The 26,681-nt window shown below is 41.0% G+C and overlaps 1 protein-coding gene across 5 annotated transcripts in view; it reads right to left on the reverse strand.

Moving 5' to 3' along the window:
- The window catches only part of cnksr2a (connector enhancer of kinase suppressor of Ras 2a), a 190,526-nt gene that overhangs the window by 87,352 nt on the left and 76,493 nt on the right, over positions 1-26,681 (reverse strand). For 3 of the 5 annotated variants that reach the window (XM_017724406.2, XM_017724410.2, XM_037533782.1), the window contains exons 4-5: positions 16,234-16,339; positions 8,057-8,098 (exon numbers count right to left, since the gene is read on the reverse strand). In XM_017724406.2, the coding sequence (XP_017579895.1) occupies positions 8,057-8,098; positions 16,234-16,339 (148 nt within the window). The remainder of the gene's footprint in view (positions 1-8,056; positions 8,099-16,233; positions 16,340-26,681) is intronic. The other 2 variants (XM_017724407.2, XM_017724412.2) reach the window with 1 other exon arrangement.

A 26,681-nucleotide genomic window follows, 5' to 3' on the forward strand; every position in this document is an offset into this window, starting at 1 on the left:
GCCCTGGACTCTCGCATCACACGTCCCACAGATCACATGACTCTAAGCAGGTCTCAGTCACCTGAGTTTTAGATTGCCTTCACCGGTTTCCATCAGTATATATATATATATATATCCCCTTGTTCCCTGTTGCTGTTCTTGTTATGTCTGTGTATTCTCTGTTTGTGTATGACCTTTCTGCCCGTTCTTTCATTTATGATTTTTGCCTTGCCTCTGATTGTTATCTGGTGTGCTTTGAACCCTGGACTGTTTCACCACTCTGGTATGTTTTGTATTTTGCTTGTTTACCTAACTTAGAGACCCTTGCCCATTTTTGACCACTCTTGGATTTGCCCTTTTTAATAAAGCCTCATTTAACTATCCATGGCTTGTCTTCCCCCTGCCCAGTCATGACACGTTCATATGTGTGTGTGTGTGTGTGTATATATATATATATATATATATATATATATATACACACACACACACACACACACACACACACACACACACACAGCATATATATATATATAGCTCATATAGGTGGGCATATTGTGTGTGTGTGTGTGTGTGTGTTTTTTTTGTAAGCTATTCCTTTAACTGACATAAAAACAAAGTAATATATGGCCTCTTGAAGCTTATTGTTTTGTCCAAACTGTAAAAAGGTTTTGTTACCATGGAGCTTTTTTAACAGGCAGTGTATCTGTGCTACTTTAGCGCTCCCATACTTGCAGTAAACTGGTGGTTTATGAGAGTACTGATATTTAAGGTTAAGCATTTATAGGGCCTGAAGCTATAGGTAAGTGTTCATATGGGAGCCGGTTGGGAACCGAGGCCTAATACTGGTCAGGAGGAGGGACATAAGAGCACTGTTAAAAATGAGAGTTCAGCTCAACTCGAAATGATATAGTATCTGATTACATGGCTTTTCTTGAGTTGACTCAACTTAAGGACACAAGAGTTCACACAACTCAAACTTCTTAGTCGAGTCAAAATTTCTCTTAATGTTTCAGTTCGGCATCTCACTTACGGACAGCTATGGCATCGCTGGGGCTCAAACTCACAACCTCCCATTGGGGTGACGACTTAGTTCAGAGATCTTTAATTAAAAGACCGGAACATCATAATGTCCAACTTGCATTATGATTTAGTGCCATATACTGTAAACTGAAGTAGTAGTTATATCAACATTTTGTGTAGTCGACAACTGCATGTCTAATCAAATACAGTACAATTCAGTCATATTTCAACAATATTTATTATCAGTTTTCTCTCTTTAGAGCAGGACGTGAAATAATCTAGCTCACTTTCTTCTCCAACTGCTGTTTCTCGCCTCGTCCCTCCCATGTGTGCATCACTCACTCAAGTCTCAATGCTCAATGTAATGCACAGATCTGACAGGCTGAGTAGAGTCACGTGATTTCTACAAAGCATGCAATTGGTCTGTGAGTCTCTAGGTCGCCAAATCGGTACCCCAAATGCTAGAAAAGTTACGCCATTAAAATAGTACCACCCGTCGAAATTGAATAATTCTCCATAGTTTATAGATTACAGGCCCAGGTCCGGACTCGGACTGCACTCCGACTATTAGTGACCTCTGGCTTAGTTTATTGCACCACTCAGGAACACATGAAGCAACTCGGTTTTTGTGTCTACAAATGTTTAATACACTGGAGAAAATATTTGTTGTTTTAACTTTAAAGCATGGCATTGTCTCATGTGGTCCAACTGTCTAATAATTTAACTTTAAAATTACAGCATTTAGCAGACGCTCTTATCCAGAGCGACTTACAAGATGTGCTTTGTCTATCTAGAGAAAGTATCTTTGCTAGTTACCAAATGGTTAGAGAGAAGGACGGTCCTGAGCTCAGATACTGCTAGAAACAAAAGTCACTGTAGATACAGAGAGAAAAGGAACAGAGTTGAACACAGAACTCTGTGCCACACAATACAATACAATACAGTAAACTACAATACACAGTGCATTCAACAATAAAGTAAACTACAATACACAGTGCAATACAATAAAATATAATCTATAAGTGCAGAACAATATATTGCAATTTAATTCAATCAATAATTGAATCCCAGTAATACCACAGCTGTCCATATCCAGGAGCCCAAGAGGAAAATGTGCTAGATGGGACTGTGTGATAGAAGGAGTGCCAGCTGGTGGGGAAATTGTATAAATAAACGCAAATTCAGTTTTGTTTATCTAACTGAGATGCAGACCTAGAAACAGTAGCTGGCAGAATTTTTAACTCAACTATGAAGTTTGAGTTGTGTGAAATCTGGTGTCCTCAAGTTGACTTTAAAACTTTAAAACTTTAAAAAAGCCATGTAACCAGTTACTATATCATTCTGAGTTGAGCTGACCTCTCAGTTTTCACAGTGAGGGGATTTGTTGCTGGGAAGGAGGTTTAAGGTGGCTGTATAGAGGTTGTGTGAGGTTTGGTAATGGTTCCTGCCTGTGTTCTCAGACTGGGAGAGAGAGAGGAGGGGCTGTACCGCAGCCAGCTCTCTCAGTCAAGTGGTTTCAGCATCACTGCAAGCAGCTAAACACTCCACTGCCTCTCCTCAGAGAAACAGCTTCCTCCTCTGTTTACAAACCCCCTGCTTCTCTCCCTTTTCCCTCCCCTCCTTCTTTCTTCCTGATGCTATTTGCCTCTCTCTCGCTCTTTTTCCTGATCCGACCCTTCGCGCCTGTCAGTCTCTGTCTTTCCTGTACTGTTTTTTTTCTCTCCAGCTCTCTCCGCATGTTTACATTTTCATCTCTCCCTCGTCTTCACTCGCTCCTTCCCTCTTTCTGACATCCTGTCAGCTTTCGCTCCTCTCTTTTCACTCCAGTTCCTCCGATTCATTTGGCTCAGTTTGCTGTTTCTGTTTTGGGCCTGTTAGTCTTATAATCTCCGTCTCCGTCTCTGTAAACATCTCTCTCGTTCTCTTTCTCCCCCTCTCTATCGCTCTCTCTTGCTCTGTCTTGCTCTCTCTCTTATTCTCCCCCTCTCTATTGCTCTGTCTTGCTCTCTTCTCTCTCTATCGCTCTCTCCTCTCTCTCATTCTCTCTCCCTCTCTATCGCTCTATCTTGCTCTCCTCTCTCGCGCCTTTTCTTGCTCTCTCTTCTCTCTCTCTCGCTTGCTCGTTCTCTTTCTCCCCCTCTCTATCGCTCTCTCTTGCTATCTCCTCTGTCTGTCTCGCTTGCTGGTTGTCTTTCTCCCACTCTCCCGCTCTCTCTCTCTCTCTCTCTCTCTCTCGCTTGCTTGTTCTCTTTCTCCCGCTCTCTTGCTCTCTTCTCTCTCTCTCTCTTCTCTCTCTCTCTCTCTCTTGCTCTCTTGCTTTCTCTTGCTCTCGCTCTCTACCTCTCCCTCTCTATCACTCTCTCTTGCTCTCCTCTCTCTCTCGCGCCTTTTCTTGCTCTCTCTCTCGCTTGCTCGTTCTCTTTCTCCCGCTCTCTCTCTCTCTCTCTCTCTCTCTCTCTCCCCTTTGCTTTCTCTTGCTCTCTTCTCTCTCTCTCGTTCTCACTCTCCCTCTCTTTTCCCCCCTCTATCGATCTCTCTTCCTCTCTCTCTCTCACTTGCTCGTTCTCTCTCCCACTCTCTCTACCTTTCTTCCCCTCCCTATCGCTCTCTCTTGCTCTCTCTTGCTTTCTCTTGCTCTCTCTCTCGCTCGTTCTCTCTCACTCTCTTCTCTCTCTCTCTCTAGCTTGCTTGTTCTCTTTCTCCCCCTCTCTATCGCTCTCTCTTAGTCTCTCTCTCTTGCTTTCTCTCGCTTTCCTCTCTCTCACTCATTCTCTTTTTTCCTCTCTATCGCTCTCTTGCTCTCTTCTCTCTCTCCCTCTTTTTCTCCCTTTCTATCGCTCTCTTGCTCTCTTCTCTCTCTCTCTCTTCTCTCTCTCTCTCTCTCTCTCTCCTCTCTCTCTCTCTCTTGCTTTCTCTTGCTCTTGCTCTCTACCTCTCCCTCTCTATTGCTCTCTCGTGCTCTCTTCTCTCTCTCTCCTCCTCTTTATTGCTCTCTCCTCTCTCTCATTCTCTCTCCCTCTTACTCTCTTCTCTCTCTCCTCCTCTCTCCCTCTCTTTTGCTCTCTCTTACTCTCTCTTGCTTTCACTTGCTCTCTTCTCTCTCGCTTGCTCTTTCTCCAGCTCTCTCTCTTTCTCTCTCTCTTTCTCTCTCTCTCCCCCTTTCTCCCCCTCTCTTGCTCTCTCTCTCCCTCTTTCTCCCCCTCTCTATCGCTCTCTTACTCTCTCTCTTGCTTTCTCTTTCTCTCTTGCTCGTTCTCTCTCTCCCTCTCTCTCTCCCTCTCTCTCTCCCTCTCTATCGCTCTCTTCTCTGTCTCTCTCTTTACTCTCTTGCTTTTCCTTTTCTTTATTTCTCTTTATAGTGTTCTCTCTCTTTCTCTTTCTCTCACTTCTCTTTCTTTTCTCTCTGTCTCTCTTTCCCTCTGCTTTTCTCCTCAAGTCTTTCATTTCTCATTCTGCCTCTCATTCTTTTTCATTCTCATTCTTACTCTGCTTTCCCTGCCTCTCTCTTTCTCCCTTCCTTTCCCTTTCTTTTATCCCTCTTTTTCTGTCTTTCTATATTTTTTATACTTTCCCTGGCACCTTTTCTTTCTTTCTTTTCCTGCCTTTCTGTCTCTTTTTCTACCTCTCCATTGCTTTCCCTTCCTCTATCTCCTCTTTCTCCTCCTTTTCCCCTTCACTTCTCTCTCTCTCTCTCTCTCTCTCTCTCTCTCCCACACTTCCCCTTGCTGCTCTTTCTTCTTCTCTTTCTCTTTCCCTCACACACTTCCCCTTGCTGCTCTCTTTCTCTCTCTCTCTCTCTCTCTCTCTCTCTCTCTCTCTCTCTCTCTCATTTTCCCTTGCTGCTTTTTCTCTCTTTCTTTCCCTTGTTGCTCTCTCTCTTTGGTTTTTCATCCAGTGGTGTGTGTGCATGTGTGTGTTTTTTGCCTCCTACAGTCACTAAGGAGAGGTAGGCGTGTGAGTGTGTGTGGTGGGATATAAAAGCCGGTGCTGGCGGGTGCGGAGGGTGTGGAGGTATTTATAGCGGCGGGTTTCGGGGAGAATGACAGCTGTGCCCGGCCCAGCAGCGCCAGCTCAATCTGAGACACACACACACACACACGGCAATAACAATGTGTGGGGGACTGTTGTTAGCTGAGCTGTGTTAATGTCTGTATGTGTACAGTGCTGGCAGCGAAGACGGCGGAGACTCTGTGCCAAAGACCGAAGCGAAATCTTTAGATTACATTACTTCCTGCACAGAAACGGCTCATGTTGAAATCACTGTTCCTATTTCAGTCTGTCTGACTGAGGCTCATATAACCCAGCACTGCTTTACAGTCATAGATAAGAGCATGGACTGAGCCACAGTCACTGTAAGAGGGAGGCTCATGCCTACATTGTCATAAAGTTTATCTGCTCATATAAATATATAACAAAAAGCACAGCTTTGAGAGAAATGCAATTAATTACACAAAATAATGTGATTCATTGTGATTCATTATTTTAATTATAATAAAGAAGAATTCATATATGTACATCAATGTACATTAAATGAACATCAAATGAAATAATTAATCGTGATTGATTACAATTAAGAACGTAAAATAATTGGATCAACTAGCACACCTCTTTCACATTTCCTCATTTTTTATGTTGGCAGTAGTCACTACAGTGTAACACTGCTTCCGCTATTGCTAAAGCAATTACAATAGCAACAAAGATGAGTTGAGCATTTACAGCTCTTTCAAGCTCAAGCATGAAGCGAAAACAGCCTTATCTCTGCATCAAAGGCTTGTCAGCTGATGATTAGAGGAAAGCAAGTTTGTGTAATTAACAAAGGGATTAACTTTGTCAAACAGAGTTAAAGAACCTCAGTGTCTGCATTTCACCGCTGCTGACTAACAAGTTAGCGTTGCATTGAATGCAGTTTGTGCTTTAAAGTTGCTGCCTCAGCCACTTTCAATGGAACAGTTTTAATGTTCTCACTCAAAAATGATCAGTAACTGAGAGGGCAAGTGCTCGGCAGATAGTAGATGTTGGTTCACTGGCGCCGGTGGTTCCACCTTAAACGGCGCCTGATCCACCAGAATGTAACTGCTGCGCTATTTAAGGAGACACAGGAAAATTTGACTTCAGCCTCGAGTTTTAGCGTTTGAGTTTCTCATTGCAGATTAAACGTATAAAACCAGCTGAGCGCTTATAAATGCAAATTAGAAACATCTACAGTGGCGCTATGGACCCCGGTGCCCCTCCCCATTGGTGATGAGAAGCTGAAGTCGCCTATTCTGAGATGTGCATGTGTCTAGCTTTCTGACATTTAGTAGTTTATTGCTTGGCGAGCTGTTTCAGCATCTAAAGCTAATATGACTTATCTAGCGTTTTGGTTATATTATTTTCATCTGTCCATCAATTTATCACTCTATAGATGTTAACTTAGCTGATGTTACTGTGCACTGATAGCTATAAAGGAATTTTACGCAAATCATTTATATCCTTTATTTAGTTTGGACTCTTGCATCGGTGTGTGCTTGGTTCTCCAACAGTTCAGGAGACATCCTTGAATTTCAGTCTAGGCAACTATGACAAAGATAAAGCGACACACTTTTCTGTGGTGAGCTAAAGTGATATGACCGCCTATATTTCTGAGGTTAGTAACTGTACGAAAGGCAACAGCAGAACTTCTTTCACCCAGTGGTTATGCACTTCCATTTCTTGTGAAAAGGGCCTATTATCTGTCTCGAAATTCATTCATCACCTTTCAAGCGAGGTATTCTCGATATTAATTTTGTCAATTAATCTTGATATTAATTTTTCAGTTTTGTTCTTTTTATTTATTTATTTTAATTAATTAAAATCAGTGAAGCTACACAGGCCACGCATATTAGACATATTTTACACATATGGAGAAGCAGAAAATGCTAAACCAGCTTCTACGACTGAGCTTTGGAGGTGTGCAAATACCCCTGCAAATTTCTTTGATTCCAACCTTTTGAACAGTAGTTTAGACCTCAGGTGAGACAGAGATCTTCAAATCTGGACCTTAAATCCATTTTCAGGTCCTGGATACTGTAATCGCTTGTAGTAGGTGTCCCATTTTTGCCCCTCACCCCTGTTTTCAACCCTCACCCTAACCTCTTGAAACTGAGTTACAAGGGGTAGTCTTTAAAATATTGACCTATGAAATGGGACCCTCAAATAAAACAAACATTTTAAAAATGACTTCATTAACAGCTACTAGCGCTGCTCTGTGGGCGACCCTGCCCGTCTACAGTGTCGGCAGAGGAGGGGAAAGTTCAGCTCCTCACTGCTGGGCTTTAGTTACATTTAGGGCATCATACGCCTTCAAAGAGCGGGGGCAATTATTTATTATCACCCACCGCTAATTTATTGGTGATGTGAAGCTGAAGTAGGCTATTCTTGTTTGAATTTCCCCATTCCACCTTAAATGGTGCAGCAGTTACATTCTAGCGCTTCAGGCGTCGATACTGCTGGACTATTTAAGGTGGAACAGGAAGATTAGGGAGATGCTTTTTTTATGCTTGTTATGAAGAAAAAGATCATAATACATTGAAATGACATTAAACCGATTATTAATCGACATTAAACCGAGACATTAATCAATATATTATCTTAATTCTTTAACAGAGAAAACTTTTACATTTGTGGGTTTCTTTGGTCGCTCGTGCAGCCGTCTTGCCGGTTTGTCTTGTTTCTCATTTGGAGCAAGCTTATGAAATAGCTCCACTTGGAGGGCCATACAGCCCTAACACTTCGCCCTACCCCTCTATCTCAACAAAAATTGGGACACCCTACCCCCTAGATATGAACATGCAAAACAGAGGCCTAAGGGCTAAGTGGTAGGGGCAAGGGGTGAAATGGGATTAGGCCTAAGTAGCCAATGAGTTTATCAACAGTTCAGTTTGCTTCCAGTTATTACAAAATCCAGGACTGGAACCTGGTCTAGATTCAAGGGCTGAATCTGAAGATCTCTGGTCAGTGATAAGGTGACATGAGAGGTGGAGATGACCCAGCATTAGGGCTGAAGGAGAGAAGAGTAGCAGTGGAGGACAGAACTTACCACATGCAGGATCTTATTCTCCGTCTCATAGACAGTGCAGTCCTATGAGAGAGGAAACACATGACTATCAGTTTAAAGAAACACAAACCCATAAACACAACAGGAGTATAACAATACAGTCATAACAATGCAATCTGTTTAACCTTTTCAGAGTCTTACTCTCCAATTACTAATCTTAACACCTTTTATTCAGTAACTACTATAAATTAATATGAACCATTCTAAAAGAATTCATACAAACTGCACCCCTGCAGTAAAAACTAATTAAACCAATTAAGTACAATAATTAAGTATTCAGACCTTAGATATTTACAAGCACTATGTTATGATGCATTTAAACCCAAATCATTAATCCCTTAACAAGCCAGGGCCCAAAGTTTTATTACACACTTCTATAACCTGAGAATAGCTCAACCAGTTTGCACTGAAGTCACTGATAGGCCTTAGTATGTAATAAGCAGTGGTAGATGAAGTACACAGATCCATGTACTTGAGTTAAAGTAGAGACACCCAAGGAAAATATTACTCCAGTAAAAGTAGAAGTTCCTCCCTTTAGACCTCCACTTGAGTAAAAGTACTAAAGTATTTCCCTTCAAATGTACTTAAGTATAAAGTAAAAGTACTAAAAGAGTAATTCTGGCTCTGATGTCCTGTTATCATTTTTATAACCAGACTGGCTTCATGAACTCATTTCAGGTGAAAGTCCTCCAGCGTCTCTCTTGGTAAACCAGTCTTTTAATAGAACGTCATTAATTAGTGACGCTGACGTCTATTAAAATGATCAGAAGCACAAAACACTGAAGGTAAACAGTTTCCATCAGGGAGAACCGAGTGGCTCTGAAATCACTTTTACACACAAGCAAAGTTTCAGTTTCAGATTTATTTACAACTTAGTTCCAAGTTTAAGTTGAATAAAAACTGGCTTTAAACTCAGGATCACAGATGAGCTCCTTTACTATGTTGATCTGTAGGCGTCTGTTCATAAACATAAACCAGCCCAAACTAATTTACTATAAAATGAACTGGTGTTTGTAGAAATTCAGAAAAAAGCCGCGTCAGTCTCGACTGCATATGTGGACATATTTCTATATTGTGCTCTATTTACACAAAGTTAGGTTAGTTCATCATTTATGTTGAACAGACTCTCCCAAAGTTTTACGCTGCTGCGCTGACGTTGAACCGCGTGCTGCACTGGGTCGGTATGACCAACAGGTCAAAAACCAGCTCTAAACAAAGTGACCGCTGGGCCCTGATTGGTGCTCTGGCTTTGCACTTCTTTCATTTTGACATTACGATTTCATGCACATGACCCAGACCCTATCCTGTGCGGACCTGGACCTATAACCAATAAACTATGAAGAATTATTCATTATTTCCACTTGGTGGTCCTATTTTTATTGGCATATCATTTCTAGTCAGATGTTATTTCACATGACATGCTCTGAAAAGAGAAAACTGACAAATATTGTTGAAATATGACTGAATTGCACTTTATTTGATTTGATATTCAGTTGTTGACTGTATAAGACGTTGATATAACTACTACTTCAGTTTACAGCCTATGGCACTGAATCATGACGCAAGTTAGAGGTTACGATGTTCTGGACCTTTGCTTGAGGAAATTTTCTTTAACTAGACCTTAATGAATTTTAATTGAAGACCTCTGTCCTACATTGTTCCTTTAAAACTTCTCTTTTCTTTTTTGTTTATAACAAAATAAGACATTTTCTTCATTGGGATATTCAAAAAAATGTTTTCCAAGTAGCAGAGCTGGTTAAATGCCCATCCCCACTGAGCTACAAATATATAACTGCAGACACACACCTCCACACACAGATCCGAACGTAGGCAGGTGATGTCATCGATACACGATAACGCCTCAAGGCCAATAAACAAACGCCTCTCTCAAATCTGCAGTTTTAGACTGATGAACTGTTTGCGGTGCCAGTGTGATAAGAAAGGAGGGAAGAGAGAAAGGAGGGAAGAGAGAAAGGAGGGAGAGAGAAAGAGAAAAAGAAAACAGGCAGCCTAAATGCCCTGAGATGGCTACAGTAAAGTCAAAGAGCATCGATTCAGACCTCCTCCTCCACTGCAACCTTCACCATTGTGCCTCTGTGCACTCCTCTGCTCCGTCACTCAGTCATGACCACACTACTGTATAAATGTGTACATGAGGTAAGGGAGACAGTGGCTGCCTTTGAGTGACCTCCTGCTGCTGTGGTTTACTGTATCTCACATATACACCACAGATACATCACAACAGGCCAAAAGTGATTGGATACAAATAAATGTCTATATTGGTGTCTTGGTTGGGCAGTCGTGGGCTGGAGGTTAGGGAACTGGCCCTGTGACTGGAAGGTTGTGGTTCGATCCCCAGAGCCGACAGTCCATGATTGAGGTGTCTTTGAGCAAGACACCTAACCCCCAACTGCTCCCCGGGTGCTGTGGATAGGGCTGCCCACTGCTCCGGGCAAGTGTGCTCACTGCCCCCTAGTGTGTGTGTTCACTAGTGTGTATGTGGTGTTTCACTTCACGGATGGGTTAAATGCGGAGGTGGAATTTCCCCGGTTGTGGGAGTAAAAAAGTATCACTTAACTTAATATCACTGTTGTCGGAAGAAAACCTTGCATTTCCAAAATGGTAACTTTACAGGAAAAGGAAAAAACATACTTTACTTTTAATGTAAGTCAATGGATCCAGACCCCCCCCCCCGTCATTTTGTTCCATTTCTTTTGGTCCATTCATCCTGAAATTTACATCCACTACAAAGGGCAACAGGTCAAGAACCATGAAAAAATGGAGACACGAGGTTTTCTTCTGACAACAGTGATATGTTTCTGCTTTTGTCTTTTGTCAAACATAACAGTAACTGATGTTACTACGTTTACATTACCAGGTTGAAGTGGCACACATCCGATTTTTTGCCCTCAGATCTGAGGTTTTCAGAGCTGTGTGGACACAAAAATCTGATCTTGTCAAATCCAACCTGAGCCACTTTCATATGTGGTCCTACATCAGATGCGTATCAGATTTTTGGCCATGTGATCTTAATGCTTAATGTGATGCTCAGATCAGCATATCACTTTTTTCCACTGCATGTGCTCCATCATTACCATGGCAACAGCGCTGAACAGAAGTTAAAGCCTGTAAATGGTGGGAAAGAAACACATCTCATCTTTCCCGCCTTCGTCTCGCTCTGGTTCATTATTTTCCCAGCGAAGCTTGTTCTGCTCGTTAGTTTGTGCTGCTGATGAATGTGATTCATTCACGTGACATTACTGAGTAGGATGTGCGCATGTGGCTCATTTCAGGACGCCGTTTTGTTCACATTAATGACAGATTTGAATCACTTATCTGAACGAGTGTGAACCATCAGAGAGATCTGATTTGAGCCTTCTTCAATTGTTGTAGATCTACACTGCTGCTTACCAGCTTACCAGCAAAATTAGGACCACCTGCCTAATATACTGTTAGTCCCTGCCATGCTGCCACACCACAAAGGAATGGACTCTACTCTGAATGTTAAATCTTGTAAGTTGCGAGGCAGAATCACCAAGGATCAGACTTCTTGTTCCAGCACATCCCACAGACACTTGCTCAGGTTGAGATCTGGGAGTTTGGAGGCCAGGGCAACACCCTGAAATCCTTATTATGTTCCTCAAACTATTTATTTTGGACAATAAAAATATTTTACACAAGTTGTTATACATGCTTCTTATTACTAATTGTAAAATAGTAAATAGTAAATACTAAATACTCCCCGTATGGGGCAGTCGTGGGCTGGAGGTTAGGGATCTGGCCCTGTGACCAGAAGGTTGCTGGTTCGATCCCCAGGGCCGACAGTCCATGACTGAGGTGTCCTTGAGCAAGACACCTAACCCCCAACTGCTCCCCGGGCACCATGGATAGGGCTGCCCACCGCTCCGGGCAAGTGTGCTCACTGCCCCCTAGTGTGTGTGTTCACTAGTGTGTATGTGGTGTTTCACTTCATGGATGGGTTAAATGCGGAGGTGAAATTTCCCTGGTTGTGGGATCAAAAAAAAAAGTATCACTAAAATACATACAGTAAATAAATAAAAATAAATTTCTTAAGCATCTATAAAATATAATCCAACAAGTACATGCTATCTAGCCAAACTGAGTTTGTTTTATTTGTGATGCAGAACAAAGATTTTACCAAAATAAAATATTTTTAAAATGTAACTGTATAATTATCAGGATTTATACGAGAGTTAGCTTAGATTGAGTTAGTATCAGTATTGTTAGTGATATCGGTCGATACTAAAGGACGTCCACATGAACCCAGGCCCCAGGGTTTAAAAATGGAATATCGTCCAGAGCACCACATGCCCTCCAATGGCTTGTCTTTTTCCGCAAAGTGCCACCACTGGTGCCATCACCTCCTCAGGTAAACACCTCAGACATACCCGGCTGTCCACATGATATAAAAGGACTCATCAGTCCAGTCAACCTTTTCCCACTGCTTTAGGTGGAGTTCATATGCCCATGTGTCCATTGCAGGCACTGTTGCCAGTGTACAGGAGTCAGCATGGGCACTTTGACTGGTTTCGACAATGCAGCCCCATATGCAGCAGATGCACCATGTGTTGTGACACATTCCTCCCATAACCTTCATTAAAAATCTCTGTGAATTGTGCCACAGTTGCCCTTCTGTCGGTTCTGTTGGACCAGACGGAACAGCATTTGTTGCCCACACGCATCGATGAACCTTGCAGGCCCAGTGCCCTGTCACCGGTTCATGGTTTGAGAAAGAAAGGAAGAAAGAGGCAGAGAGAGAGATAGGTAGATAGAGAGAGAGAGAGAGAGAAGAAAGAGTGAGGTATAGAGAGAGGTAAAGAGATAGAGGTAAAGAAAGAGAAAGAGAGAGAGAAAGAGAGGTAAAGATAGAAAGAGTTAAAGAGAGGAAGACAGAGAGAGAGAAAAAGTGAAGTATAGAGAGAGAAGTAAAGAGATAGACAGAGGTAGAGAGAGAGAGAGGCGGAAATAGGGAGAGAAAGGGGTAAAGAAAGAGGCAGCGATATATAGAGAGAGATAAAGATATATATATATATCTTTATATTATATTTATATTATATTTATATATGCTCACTTTCTCTCTCTCTCTCTCTCTCTCTCTCTCTATATATATATATATATATATATATATATATAGAGAGAGAGAGAGAGAGAGAGAGAGAAAGAGAGAGAGAGAGAAAGTGAGCATATATAAATATAATATATATATATATATATTATATATTGAGGTACAGACAGAAAGAAAGAGAGAGAGAGAGAGAGAGAGAGAGAGAGAGAGAGAGAGAAAGTGAGCGAGGTACAGACAGAAAGAGCGGTAAAGAGACAGAAAGAGAGAGAAAGAGAGAGAGAGAGAGAGAGAGAGAGAGAGAGAGAGAGAGAGAGAGAGAGAGAGAGAGAGAGAGAGAGAAAGAGTAGAGAGAGAGGCTGTGGTCCTGCATGATCTGGGCAGAAAAGAGTGAAGCCCTCTTGGCCTGCCCGCAGGCTTAGCTCAGATTAGAGCCGCGGTTGGGCGTCCTGCACTGTAATCTGGCCTGGATTAAGTGCTGGATTAGAAGAGGCCTTGGGGTTCTGCTGGTTAAAACCAGCCTTATCCTTTTAATTCTGCTCTCTCTCGCCATGACCTTCTGTTCTCAGCATGAGTCAGCTATACACAACTCATCACCCAGCGGTGCCATTTAACCCCTTAAACTGCAGCCTTATTATCAAATTATTAATCATTATGATTTATTCAGGAGGCAACCAGTAGTCGGTAGGTCGACTGGAGGTGTTGGGACCCATGAAAAGTCACTTATTAGACATTCGACTCAGTAGTAGGTTTTCCGATAACGATGGATTTTGAGCAGCAGAAAATGCAACTGCTGATAAATACAATCGCATCTCCAAAAAAGTTGGGACGCTGTGCAGAATGTAAATAAAAATAGAATGCAAAGATATGCAAAGCATGTAAATCATATTTTTTAAAGGAAAATACTTCTAAGACGACATATCAAATTGAGAAATCTATGTTTTATTGTTTTTTTTTTATATTTGCTCATTTTGAATTGGATTCAAGAAACATGTTTTCTATAATAATAATAATATAAAATATTCAGCATTAACGGTGCCTCCACAGATGTGCATGTCACCCATACCATGTGCTTTTTTTCATGATGCTTTTTTACACCCAATCATGTTATCAACCACCAGATGTTTTTCTTAGCCCTACACACCTTTACCAGCTGTTTGTTGCCCCGTCCCAACTTTTCTGAATGTGTAGTTAGCTTAAAATTCAAAATGTCTAAATATAAAAAAAAAAAACAACTAAAATTTCTCTGCTTCAACATTTGATGTGTTGTCTTTGCACTATGTTCAATTAAACATAGGGTTTATCACAGCATTCTGTTTTTATTTACATTTTGCACTGTGTCCCAACTTTTTTGGAAATGGGGCTGTAAATAAGTTGCATTTAATGGACGTTTTGGCTGGATAGCAAATAAATACAAAGTGATCTGTGACTTTTGCACAGTACTGTACATGAAAAAACGTGAAACTACACTAATTAACACACACATAGTACTGCTTCTATAGTGTCGTCACACATTATAGTTCCAAAATGCTTTAACTACTTTGATGGATTTTTTTCAATAGCCAGATACACACATTCCTCTCTCAGCTCTGCTGCTCTGCCACGGCAGCTGCTCCAGCCCCAGCAGCTCCTCCTGCTCTCCTCCCACCTGCCGCTTCAGTGTTTCTCTAACAAGCGGCGAGTTGCTGGCCTACTTCTGCTCACACTCACACACAGTCCACTCCCGCAGGACTACGTCACCCACCATGCACTGCTCCATCCATTACGTGCTTACATTCATACCACTGTTACATCCCTAACTGTGTTACAGGGCCAGGGGAACAGCAGAGGAAGAGAGTGGATCACTTTACACACAGCCAAGCAACTGATACCCACTCTGCGCAAGGGGAGTGAGGGAACGGAGGAGGAGAAAACGGAAGAGGGCGGCTCACGCCATTCTCAGATTAAACAAACTATTTGCTCATATAGAAATATGAAATAAAGCTGCTCTGTCACTCATCAGTGTCAGGGGTGCATTGACTGCTGAAAAGGTTTCTCTCTGTTTGACTGGAATCTGTCTGGGCCATAACAAGCGCTTAATACATGTACAGTCTTAAAACAGAACACATTCTCAAGATATATGTATCCTGCCAATTTAATTACCTTTAATTACCACAAAACAGTCTGAAAATCAGTGGTGAACCATGAATATTAACGCCAGGCCTTCAGTTTGGGCCATAAAGGGTTAAAAATGGGCAAAAATTGAGCTCTCTCATTTACAACAGGTAAATACCTTTACTACCATGCAAATTTCTGCTAACACCCCTATGAGATTTCTAATTATATGTTAGAATTACAGCAACATTTCTGGCTGTTTTAGATTGAACACAGGTAAGTGAAGTAAAAGACTGTTTTCTATCTCCATTTCTTTTCCAGTGACATTTCCAGGATGTGTAGAAGGCAGAGTGTGCTATTTTCCTCACAAAATTGGTTGTAAAACAAAACATAACTGGTTAGCCCCTTAAAAGATCAGGGCCCACCGGTGGGTGCAAAATTTAATTACACACTTATATAACCTAAGAATATCTTCGGCGATTACCATCTGAGTCACTATAGCTACTGAAGAATAAGCCTTAGTATGCAAAAAGCCTGGGATCTGGGGTTAATTCCACTGTTACATCCTAAATGTAACATGTAAAGCCTTCTGTTCAGCTCCTGAAGTCCTAAGCAATGGGAGAATTAGCTGGACCTGTGGAGAGACGATGGGGATAGAAATTCCGACTGGACAGTTTTCTGTTGGACATTTGAAAGATTTTAACCCTTTTTTGAATCCAACCAAAACTTTACAATAAAATAAGAGCAATGTAATAGCAATAAGTGGAACAAGGCCTTGAGAATGCCTAGTAGACCTTGAGGTTTCCCTCTGCTTAAACCTAAACTTAACCTTCACCTCAGTAACCAAAAACAAGTCCTTTCATTAATAAACAAATCACACAATTTGTAAAAAAAAAAACACTTTACAAAAGATAATTTTGTTCCTCCTGATATTGTAGTGTAGTCCTCTTTTCCCTACAAAGAGCACACTGCACTCTCTTACCTGCTGTACTATGGTGGTGAGCTCCAGACACAGCTGGATGACGTTGTTCCTGGTCACTGAGTAGTCCGTCACGGCAGCAAAAGGTGACCTGAAAAAGAAGTAGCACCTGGAATTAACCATTAGATCATTCTTAAGGGCGGACCCTCCAGACTGATACATGTGTCCGTGCATGTGTGTGCTCTAGCTCATTTTGAGGGGAGCGAATGTCGTTAAGATGACAGAAAAAAGTTTCATTCTGTGGGGACACTTGGCAGATGGCCATAAAAAAAAGTTTTACATATAAAATGTTGGGTCTTTTTCATTGTAGAAGCAAAAATAGCTCAAAGATTTTCTGTGGTCACTGAGGTTAAGATTAGGGTTGGGTTTATGTGTAAGATTGGCAAAGTTTAGCAACAGTAATACACAGTTCAGTTATAAAAGGCCTATAAAGACAGGACTAACAGACTGCACACGTCTGCATGTGAGAGAACCACGTCCAGTTTTTTTATTGCATGTCTAAATCATCACACTTGCATGTCCAGTAAGTAAAGGGTCAATTCAGCCAAAATAAGAAATGTAGCAATATCTACATGTGTTGTAAACATCCTTTTTGCAGCATAGAGTGAGGTTTTCTGGTTCAATGCCTTTTTAAATATTATTTTTAAATGTAATAAATTAATTTTTTTTTTAAATAGTGTATAAAACGTATGATAAATATGAGAAATTTCAACTGCACTTTGAAGGAAATCTGATTTCAAAAATAACATTGGAAAAAAAATACAAATTATATATATATATATATATATATATATATATATATATATATATATATATATATAATTTTTTATTATTATTATCATTTATAATAATATAATTTTATGACAAGTGTAAATTTAGGGGTTTGGATTTGGGACAGACACCTCCCAATTGGGGCTGCAACAAACGACTAATTTGATAGTCGAATAATCTATTGCTTACTGAACCGAATAATCGATTATTCTGATTATAAATCATTACCATACAAAATGTGTCACGATTGGCCCCTCCCAGTCCAATATGTGTTTGTGTTTTGGTACAGTCCACAGGTTTCTTTGTTTTGGTATCCTTAGTCCTGCCCCTTGTTTTGTAACTCCGCCCCTGATTGTTTTCACCTGTCCCTCGTCTTCCCGGTGTCGTATTTAAGCCCTGTGTTTGCCCTTTGTTTTCGCTGGTCTTTGTTTGAATCTCTGTTTGCTCTGTTGGTTGTTACATGCCGTGGATGTTCTGTTTGATCTGTTTTAGTCTGGTTTATGTCATGTCCGGCCCCCTTCTACCCGTATTGGCTCTATGACTCTGAACTGTCTCGACCCTGATTTTGGATTTGCAGCAATAAAATATAACAAAACTAATTCAGTTTTCCGTTAATCAAGTAAATAAACTAAAATTCATTTAAAACAGTGCAGTCTGTGCTCTATCTACACTTTACTGCAACTAACTTGTACAGTAACAGGTCTTTACTGAAATAGAGTAAAGTCAGTATCTCTCTGTGCTGCTGTGAGAGGCTCTCTCTCCTCTTGTTCTGTTTAAACAGTTAAATTTGAACGATTTTGAAACCTTTAATTTCAGCGGTAACTCTTCGTCGCCTAAAGTTTAAAACAGTTTTCTGCAAAGTGAACAGGGTCACTGTGAATAACAGCCACTTGCTTCTCTGTTTCTTAGCTCTCGCTAAGGTCGGCTAATAAACAGCACAACCGACAACCTTTTTTCTGAGTTTAGCTCCACACTTATGATTTTTAGGCAGCCATCGCGCTGTTGTTAACTCTCGAGTAAGTGGTTAACGTCAAAACATTCCTAGTGAGCGCGTGAAAGATGCGTAATGACGTCACCAACCAATCGACTACTAAATTAGTTGCCAACTAATTTGGTCGTCGACTAAGTCGAATAATCGTTCCACCCCTTCTTCCAATAGAAAGACCCTATAAATGATGATTTTGTATATGTTTAGCTTAACCCCTTACTGCTGTACCTGCTAAAGTGACCTAAGTATAGCGTGGATATGCTGGGTCGGTATGACCAACAGGTCAAAAAAGGTGAAAACCCATCTGATGATGTATCTTGAAGGTAGGAGGAGCTTTCAAAAACCTGCTTCAGGGGCTGTTTTGACTTTTTTGGGGTAATGTTACTGTAAGGGAACTATATGTTTAATTGTAGCCATATACCTGCTGTTAGGAGAGAGAATGGATTACTCAAATGGCAGATATGACTAATCAGTGAGGATGACAACAAGCTAGCAGCTAATGTTAGCAACCTGGATATTAAGATATGCCAGTTTGGCATCTTGTCTATGACTGAAAGGGTAAAAACCTGCCTCTGGTTTCCATTTTATGCTAAATAAAGACAAAATAACTTTTTTCTTTATGATTTTGTATGAACGACTGAGGTAAGAGTTACAATAATTCTAGCTTAGTTATATTTATTAGCTTATAGATCAGTATAAAATGTGCCAGAACTTCTGCAAAGACCAAAATTTATGTTTTACTTCTTCCTTGATGTGTTAAATTCAGCAAATAAACAGAAATTGTGAATTAAATACCACAAAAAGTGTTTCACAATCAACAAAACATGTTATTTGCCACCCAAACTTTTGTATTTGCATGATGCATGCTGGGTATTGTAGTGAGAGAACATCAAAACATTATTAAATCATGAATTCTGTCAATGAGGCTAAGGGATGTGCAGCCGAATACAGTGATTAGCACATTGAACTGTAGTTTTAGGCTGGAATGCCTTTTTAATGATGTTAAACTTGTTTATGTGGTTTCTGACACGGTTATCTAATAGTGTTATGTATGGGCGTGTGCATGTGATGCAGAGTGTCCTGTACACCCAGTTTCTTCTCTGTGCATGCTGCAGAATGTGGGTCGTTTGTATTGAGGTTGTGCTCTATATATACAGAGCTTTAAGAACATTGCCTCTTCCCTCTGCTCTTCTGCAAGTCTTTAAATACTCAGTCCTGAACAACCTGCAGGGCTTGTGAGCTCATAAAGCCTCAGTGGACCCTTCATCTGAATACAAACGTCATATAAGCGTTAACCCTTAGGAGCTGAAAGTCATTACCAGTGGTGGACAGTAAGTAAGTAAATGTACTTGGTTTCTGTACTTAAGTATTTTTGGTGTATCTGTACTGAAGTTTCTCCACTCTGGGCGACTTTTTCCTTTCACTCCACTACATTTCAGAGTCTAATATCCGACTTTTTCCTCCACTACATTTTGAGAAATCTGTCGTTCCTTTTGGTTCCTGTGTGTATAAAAACATAACATGTCAAAACAAAAGAAACACAAAGCCAGAGCACCAATCAGGGCCCAGCGGTCACTTTGTTTAGAGCTGGTTTTGACCTGTTGGTCATACCGACCCAGCATATCCACACTATACTTAGGTCACTTTAGCAGGTACAGCAGGAAGGGGTTAATGCAAACACTGACTGACAGTCGCACATCAAAGAATAGGTGAACAGATATAACATATTGCTCTAGACGTTGTGGGTATATAAAGCACAATATAGAAATTTTATAGTAAATGAAATGGTTTATGTTTATGAACAGAGGCCTACAGATCAATATAGTAAAGGAAGCTCATTTGTGATCCTGAGTTTAAAGCCAGTTTTTATTATCCAATCTCTGAACAGCTTCTGATTAAACTGGCACAAGTTGGACCATCTAAAATGGGTGGTTCTGATTATTTTGTAGTGCTGTGATGTCTGTCAAACAGTGTCCAGAACATGACAGAACAAGATTAAAGGACACATTTGATGAACAACAATAAAAAGGTAAATGAAATAGAGGAATCTATTGCATTAAACTGAAATAAAAATGAAAGTTATCATTACACTGAATGAAAACACTAAATAAAACCCAAAGAAACAGCAGATTAATGGATCCTTCTGCTGAATTAATTGAAAGTCAAAATTAAAAACACATCTGGACTCCTGACAACAATTGTTTGCTTTAAGTGACTCTATACCTTCATTATGTGCATTTGATAATTAACAAATAAATCATTTAATATTCTGTGTATCACTACCAAAACAGCAATGAAACTTTAAAAATTTTACCAAATGTTTCAGTAGTGACTGTTTCGATAGTGACAATTTTAGCTTAGTATATATATATATATATATATATATATATATATATATATATATATATATATATATATATATATAAAGTATAATGCAATTGAAGTACATGTGTAATGCCGTGGGGTAGCACTGTCCCCTCACAGAAAGACGCACCTGGGTTCGATTCCCTGGCCAGGCAACCAGGATCCTCTCTGTGTGGAGTTTGCATGTTCTCCCTGTGTCTGTGTGGGTTTCCTCCCACAGTCCAAAGACATGCAGTCAGGCTAATTGGACATGATAAATTGCCCCTAGGTGTGAATGTATACGTCTGTTAGCCTTGTGATGGACTGGTGACCTGTCCAGGTTGTTCCACCCAATGACTGCTGGGATAGGCTCCAGCTCCCCCCGCAACCCAGAAGGATAAGCGACTTAGAAGATGTGTGTGTGTGTGTGTGTGTGTGTGTGTGTGTGTGTAATGCAGTGGTCTCCAACCCTGGTCATGGAGAGTTTAGTTTACTTCCATCCCATATCCAATAAGCTGCCCTTGCCCTTTACACCTTACTAATACATCTGATCCAGCCAATCAGGATAAGCTGGAGAAGGTGTGGCAAATTGTGGTTGGAACTAAGCTCTGACGCAAGCTAGCCTTCCAGGGCCTGGGCTGGAGTCAACTGCTAAAACGCATGTTAATTGATGCAATCTTTGACCAAGAATAATAAGTTTTCAACACATTTTTGCAAAAAACAATTTGTGTTCAATCCGCACAGTGTGAGCCTAACCCTAATTCTGTTCAATCCACGCGGCAGCCTATAAAGACACGGTAAGACCCTTGCCAATTCCTAACACACTATTTAGAGTTACATCCTCTCCATAAAGGGAAATCCATTCACCAAATGTGATTTGGGACGGAGCTTTCATGAAATACCAAATCTCCTCCCCGCTGCCTCAAAACACTTTTATTGCTTAAAATGTTTCGGAATAAACAGAATTCTTCTGGGAGGCTTTGTGAGCATTGGAGGCACAGATTGCTTTGTATTTTTGAGAGGCTAGAAGAAAGTACATTTAGGCCTTTTCCAGCCGAGCAAGACAGACCATAACAACTGCCGTGGGCTAGATGAGGACAGACAGCATCCGTGAGCACATTCCCAGCATAACTTTACTGAGAATGTGCCATTACTCTAAGCTTTATTCCAGCATGAATGATGCCGTCTTGTCCTAGCAAAGATAAAGCAAGCTGCTGGATCTACGCTGCTCCCAAAGTCACTTTGCCATATATAAAGACGCCAAAGGCGTGCGGCTCACTCCTCCAAGGACGGCTTGTCAGGCAGCGGAGGTGCAGCTGTGGTTGGAGGCTGGCGTTTCAAGGCCTCCCTGAACGTGACCCGAAGGCCCACAGAGACAGAGAGAGCAGGAGATGGAGAGAAAGAGAGAAGAATACTTGACAGTCACCAGCTGCAAATCATTTAATAAAACAGAGATGGAGCAGAAAGGAGCTGATCAAAGGGCTGAGGAAGGACCCGAATGCAACAGGGCCCAACCGATACGAAAATATACTGATAAAAGTGCAGAAATGCAGAGTAGGATTTTATGAGTAGCCAACCTGCAAAAACTTTTTATCACAATGTATTTTCCTAAGTTACAAGTCTACCAGACAGATTTGCCTGGTGATCTAATCAGCATTTGCTGGTCAACACAGCAGATCTGCACATGTAACTGCAATGTTGGAGGTGTGGACACTGGCCCCCTACAGAATCTTTCTCTGCGTCTCTACACAAGTCTGTTTATGTGGATTCTTGCAGAAATATAAATCAGCCTTCAGATTTAGCAAGAACATCAGCTCTCCTGGACAGAACCACTGCCCTTTTTGCCTGTGCTTGTCTTCTAAGCACTAAGAATCCAGAAACTCCAGGCCCAGGAGGAGAGTGCCCCCTACCTGACATTGCTTCAAAGCCTCTCTACACCTTCCCTGCTCATTAATTTCTGAGGCTCAAAGAATCAGTGTTTGGTTCTAGCTTGCCTGCCTTTTTGCCTGCATGTTCTGACCCCGAAACTGCTTCTTAGTCAGGAGACATCAGAAAGACACTATACCACAACCATCATGACCAGCACTAGCAAAAGCCCAACTGGATCCACACAATTACAGAAACCCAACTGCATCTGTGCAATCCAAACACAGGTTTATTAGTGGCTGTGCCAGACATCAAATCACCAAGCTGAGACGGAGCAGTGCTTACCCGAATGCTAAACCATTGGCAGCAAAGCCAGGACTCGGGTTTTCCAGCAACTCCAGAGCAGACAAAGCATGAGACTAATGGGTAGCGAGAGCCAGCAGGAGGGCCTACTGCACCCACAGCTTGATAAAACTCTAATGAAGACTGAAACACATAGTGAGAGGCAGGAACTGTCCTACCACTTCAGCCGCCAGCCAAGAGCAGAACCTGCCTTTATCAGTCCATTATTCGCTTGGCTTTTGGGAACACTGGCCCATACCACTCATTCTCTCTTTATCTCTACATCTCATTCTGTTAAGGATGGAGAAGTTGGTGAAAAATTATATGTACACCAAATGTGGTCGAGGCTAATCTAGCTGAGCTGAGTAGTTAATTAACTTCCAGCAGACTGAAAACAGTAGTAGAAGCCATCCTGATGCCTGAATTTTGTCCATACTTTCATTTTACAAGGTCTTGCATGATGTCGTACAAGGTTGGAAACCTCATACACAAGTCAATTTGAGATTTCTGAAATACTTGCTGTGGTTTGAGGCTTACAGTTTACACAACATGAATCGTATTCCACTACTTGTTAGCAACATTAGCCTTATATCTCCATTTGATTTTGAGCTAATACACAGCACTTAAATTTTTTTCTTTCATTGTCTTTTTCTCTGTCTGCAGGGCAGACAGCCGCTCCACTGGGGACCCGCTTTAGCAAGAACGCATGAGGCTGATTAGCTTAATTAGGCCACTATTAACAAGGGGACCCAAGCTCCTCCTCCTCAGTGCCAGTGACCCTGTTTCTTGGATGTGCCATGGCTGGGGCCCATAATGCATAATGAACTAGGAGATTAAAACTCAAAGCCCTCATCATTCAGACAGTGACCAGAATCTGGCCAGAATTCCCTCTCAGTCAGCAGGTCACAGCACATCCCATAGTGGATAGCTGTCCAGCCCAGTGTCTGGCCCCAAATCTAGGCCACTCTACTTAAGTTTGATCCAGGGCTCGGTTCAAGAGAGGACCCATCTGAGGGAGTTGGACAGCTGTGTGTTGGTTGTGTATGTGTGATCCACACAGGCCCAGAATCAGAGAGGGGTGGATTGGGGGTTGGCCAGGTTTGAGGACAGCGAGTGAGTGTTTATTGGAGAGAGGCGTGGGATAGGGCATCAAAGCTGGCTGTTTGAAGAGTACTCACTCCAAGGATGGCGAACACAGCCCTGGGGATGAGGCTAAGCTTTAATCAAGCCTGAAATTTTGATCTGAGACCTTTCCCAAGAACATTTTGCCCAAGTCCAACTCAAACCAATGGCATAAAATTAAGCAGCATAATTTCACCCCAATTGACTGTAACTTGACAAAATCTTGTCCCAACATGACTGTAGCCTGACAACTTTCTGTCCCTACCTTAAAAGCAAAATTCGTTACAAATCTGACTGTAACCCAGCAAGATTCTTTAAACATCTGACTATAGCCCAACAAATTTCTGTCCTAATCTGACTGTAGCCCAACAAAATTCTGTCCCAACACGACTGTAGCCTGACAACTTTCTGTCCCTAACTTAAAAGCGTCCAATAAAATTTTGCCCAAAACTGACTGTAGCCCAACAAAACGGTAAGCTGACAAAATTCTTTGCAAATCTGACTGTACTCTGACAAATGTTTTTACAAAACTGACTGTAAGCTGATAAGATTGTGTCCAAATCTGACTGTAGCCTGACAAAATTCTATATGAATCTGACTATATCCTGACAAAATTCTGTCCAAATCTGACCAGTTTAACCTCACAATATTCTTTTCAAATCTAACTATATCCTGACAAAATCCTGTCCAAATTAGAATATGACCTGACAAAATTCTTTCCAAATCTGACTGTAGCCTGACAATATTATTTCCAAATCTGATTACTGTCTAACAAACTTGTTCCAAATCTGATTATAGCACGTAACTAAAAACCTTTCCAAATCTGACTCTAATCTGACAAAATTCCATCCTAATGCATTACAGCATTGTTCTCATGCTAACCTTGCGGATTTTGGGGAACCTCGCTGCTGAAACTCAAGTGATTCCATCATGCCAGATTAAAGTGAAAGTAAAAGTAATATAATTAGTTGGGAACATTAATGTAAGCATAAAAAAACAAAAATGAGTAAATACAAGCCAAATCAGCTATCAGACTAAGAGAAACCAGCACTTAATTCTGATCCTGACTTCAGCCCAACAAACATTTTGAAGGAGACGTCCAAGCCCGACCAAACAGCTGTGAACAGTCAGGTCCTGGAGGGATCAGGCAAATAATTCAAGCTTTATATATAACACAGCTACTCTCCTAATCTCACTAGCATCATGTTCCTTCCTATCTCGCACTTTTAGCCAACACCATGGCGATTCATCCCCAGTGGGAGATCCAGACTGAAGGCTTTTCACTTCACACCTGCTGAAAGGCCAGCAGGAGAAACCCCACAATTACTCTGCCTTTTATGCTTTGCCCTTTCTCCTTATCTGTCCTTCTCTGTTAGCCACGGTACAGGCTTCCACACTGGTTGATCTCTTGGAAAACAGCACTCTTCAGTAGCACTCCATAATATGTGTTTGTCAGGTTTCCTCTAATACAGCTTTAAAATGACAAAAAAGTCATTTGTTGTTTAGTATAATGATTTATTTACAGTGAGTTAGTAACCACTTATTTAGCATAAAGTAGTTAATAACTTGTGCTAAATAAGTAGTTAATGCCTAAATGAATAGTGAATGCCTACTAATAATTCATTATGTTACAAAACACATTGATGTTGTTTATCAGTTTTTGACATCATTTGAAAGTGCTCGTTTCTCTTTACATTGTATGTAAATTTCATGAAGAATGGACCACTGGTAAAGACGTCTGGTTCCATTGACTTTCATTAAAAGTAAAGTAGGTTTTTTCCTTGTCCTGTAATGTTAGCATTATAGAGATACGAGACTTTTTTTCTGACAACAGCGACATGCTTTAAAAAATTGTCCTACTGTGTTACTTACTTAGTTTAGGTGTTTAGCACAATAAGTTATTAATGACTTATCTAGAATAAATTAAGTATGTTTTCTTTTCACTTTATTTTTACTTTATTTCAGTTGTTGCTCTGTTGTACCTTTTGAATGTTTGAACTGATTTTGTTGCTGCTTTTGACAATTGCATTTTTATTATATTTACCTAAACCTTTCATATTAAAGGTGCTAAAACGGGTTTTCTTTGGCAAGATGACTTAGCAGAAACCTGAAGAACTTTTCAGTGGATGCAAGTTTAGGTCTATACCAATTAAGTTCCTTAATATTAATCAGAAAGCTTTGTGAATAAAGACATGCTTTCGCTCTACAAGTAAACATGACAAGCGGACAGATCGAGCAGCAAGCCATGAAAGAAACAGCGAATTATAATGAGAGCAAGAGAGAGAGAGAGCGATGGAGAGAGCTACCCTGAGTTATGTAAGTGTTTCTCACCCATCTCAGTGCCTGATTGCTCATGTATGTTACATAAAGACAAATCTACATAGTTATATTCACTCAGCCAACAGTCAAACAAACCCTGCATCATGCAAAAAGACCCCGGACTCAACCTTTACTATTACATATGTTGGCATAAATCCTGTGGTGAAGCACAAAATGTGTCTGGCATTTTGAATTTGTATGCTGTCACTTCGGATAATAGGATGACCACGCGGATTTTAAACCCTGGGGCCATGAGTCTGACCTGCAATATCCTCCTCAACATACTTCATGTCTAAAAACAGGTGCAGAAAAAAAAAGGCTTCCATTAGCTCCTACACTGATGAATCAGCCTCCAATCAAATTCTCATCCGAGTTAATCAAGGGTACTCTAATGATTACAATCCAATCAATGTTAGCTCATTATGAAGTCACCTGGGGCGGAGATGGGTGAAGGTAATGGAATTGAGAACACCAATGCAGATCAATCCCACGAGTCGGGAGCTTTTCAGCCCCACTAATAAGGATCAAAACCACACCATGCAAATCCATTACCTAAGATGGTGTTTTCCAACCTCGGCCCTGGAGTGCCCCTGTCCGGTTCACTGTTTTTTCGCCTCTAATTCACCTCATTAGCTCGTGAAAGGCTTGATAATCACCTAATGAGTTGAACCAGGTGTGTTACGCCAAAATCGAGGATGGG

Source organism: Pygocentrus nattereri, chromosome 24 (genome assembly GCF_015220715.1).
Source record: "Pygocentrus nattereri isolate fPygNat1 chromosome 24, fPygNat1.pri, whole genome shotgun sequence".
Taxonomy (NCBI): Eukaryota; Metazoa; Chordata; class Actinopteri; order Characiformes; family Serrasalmidae; genus Pygocentrus; species Pygocentrus nattereri.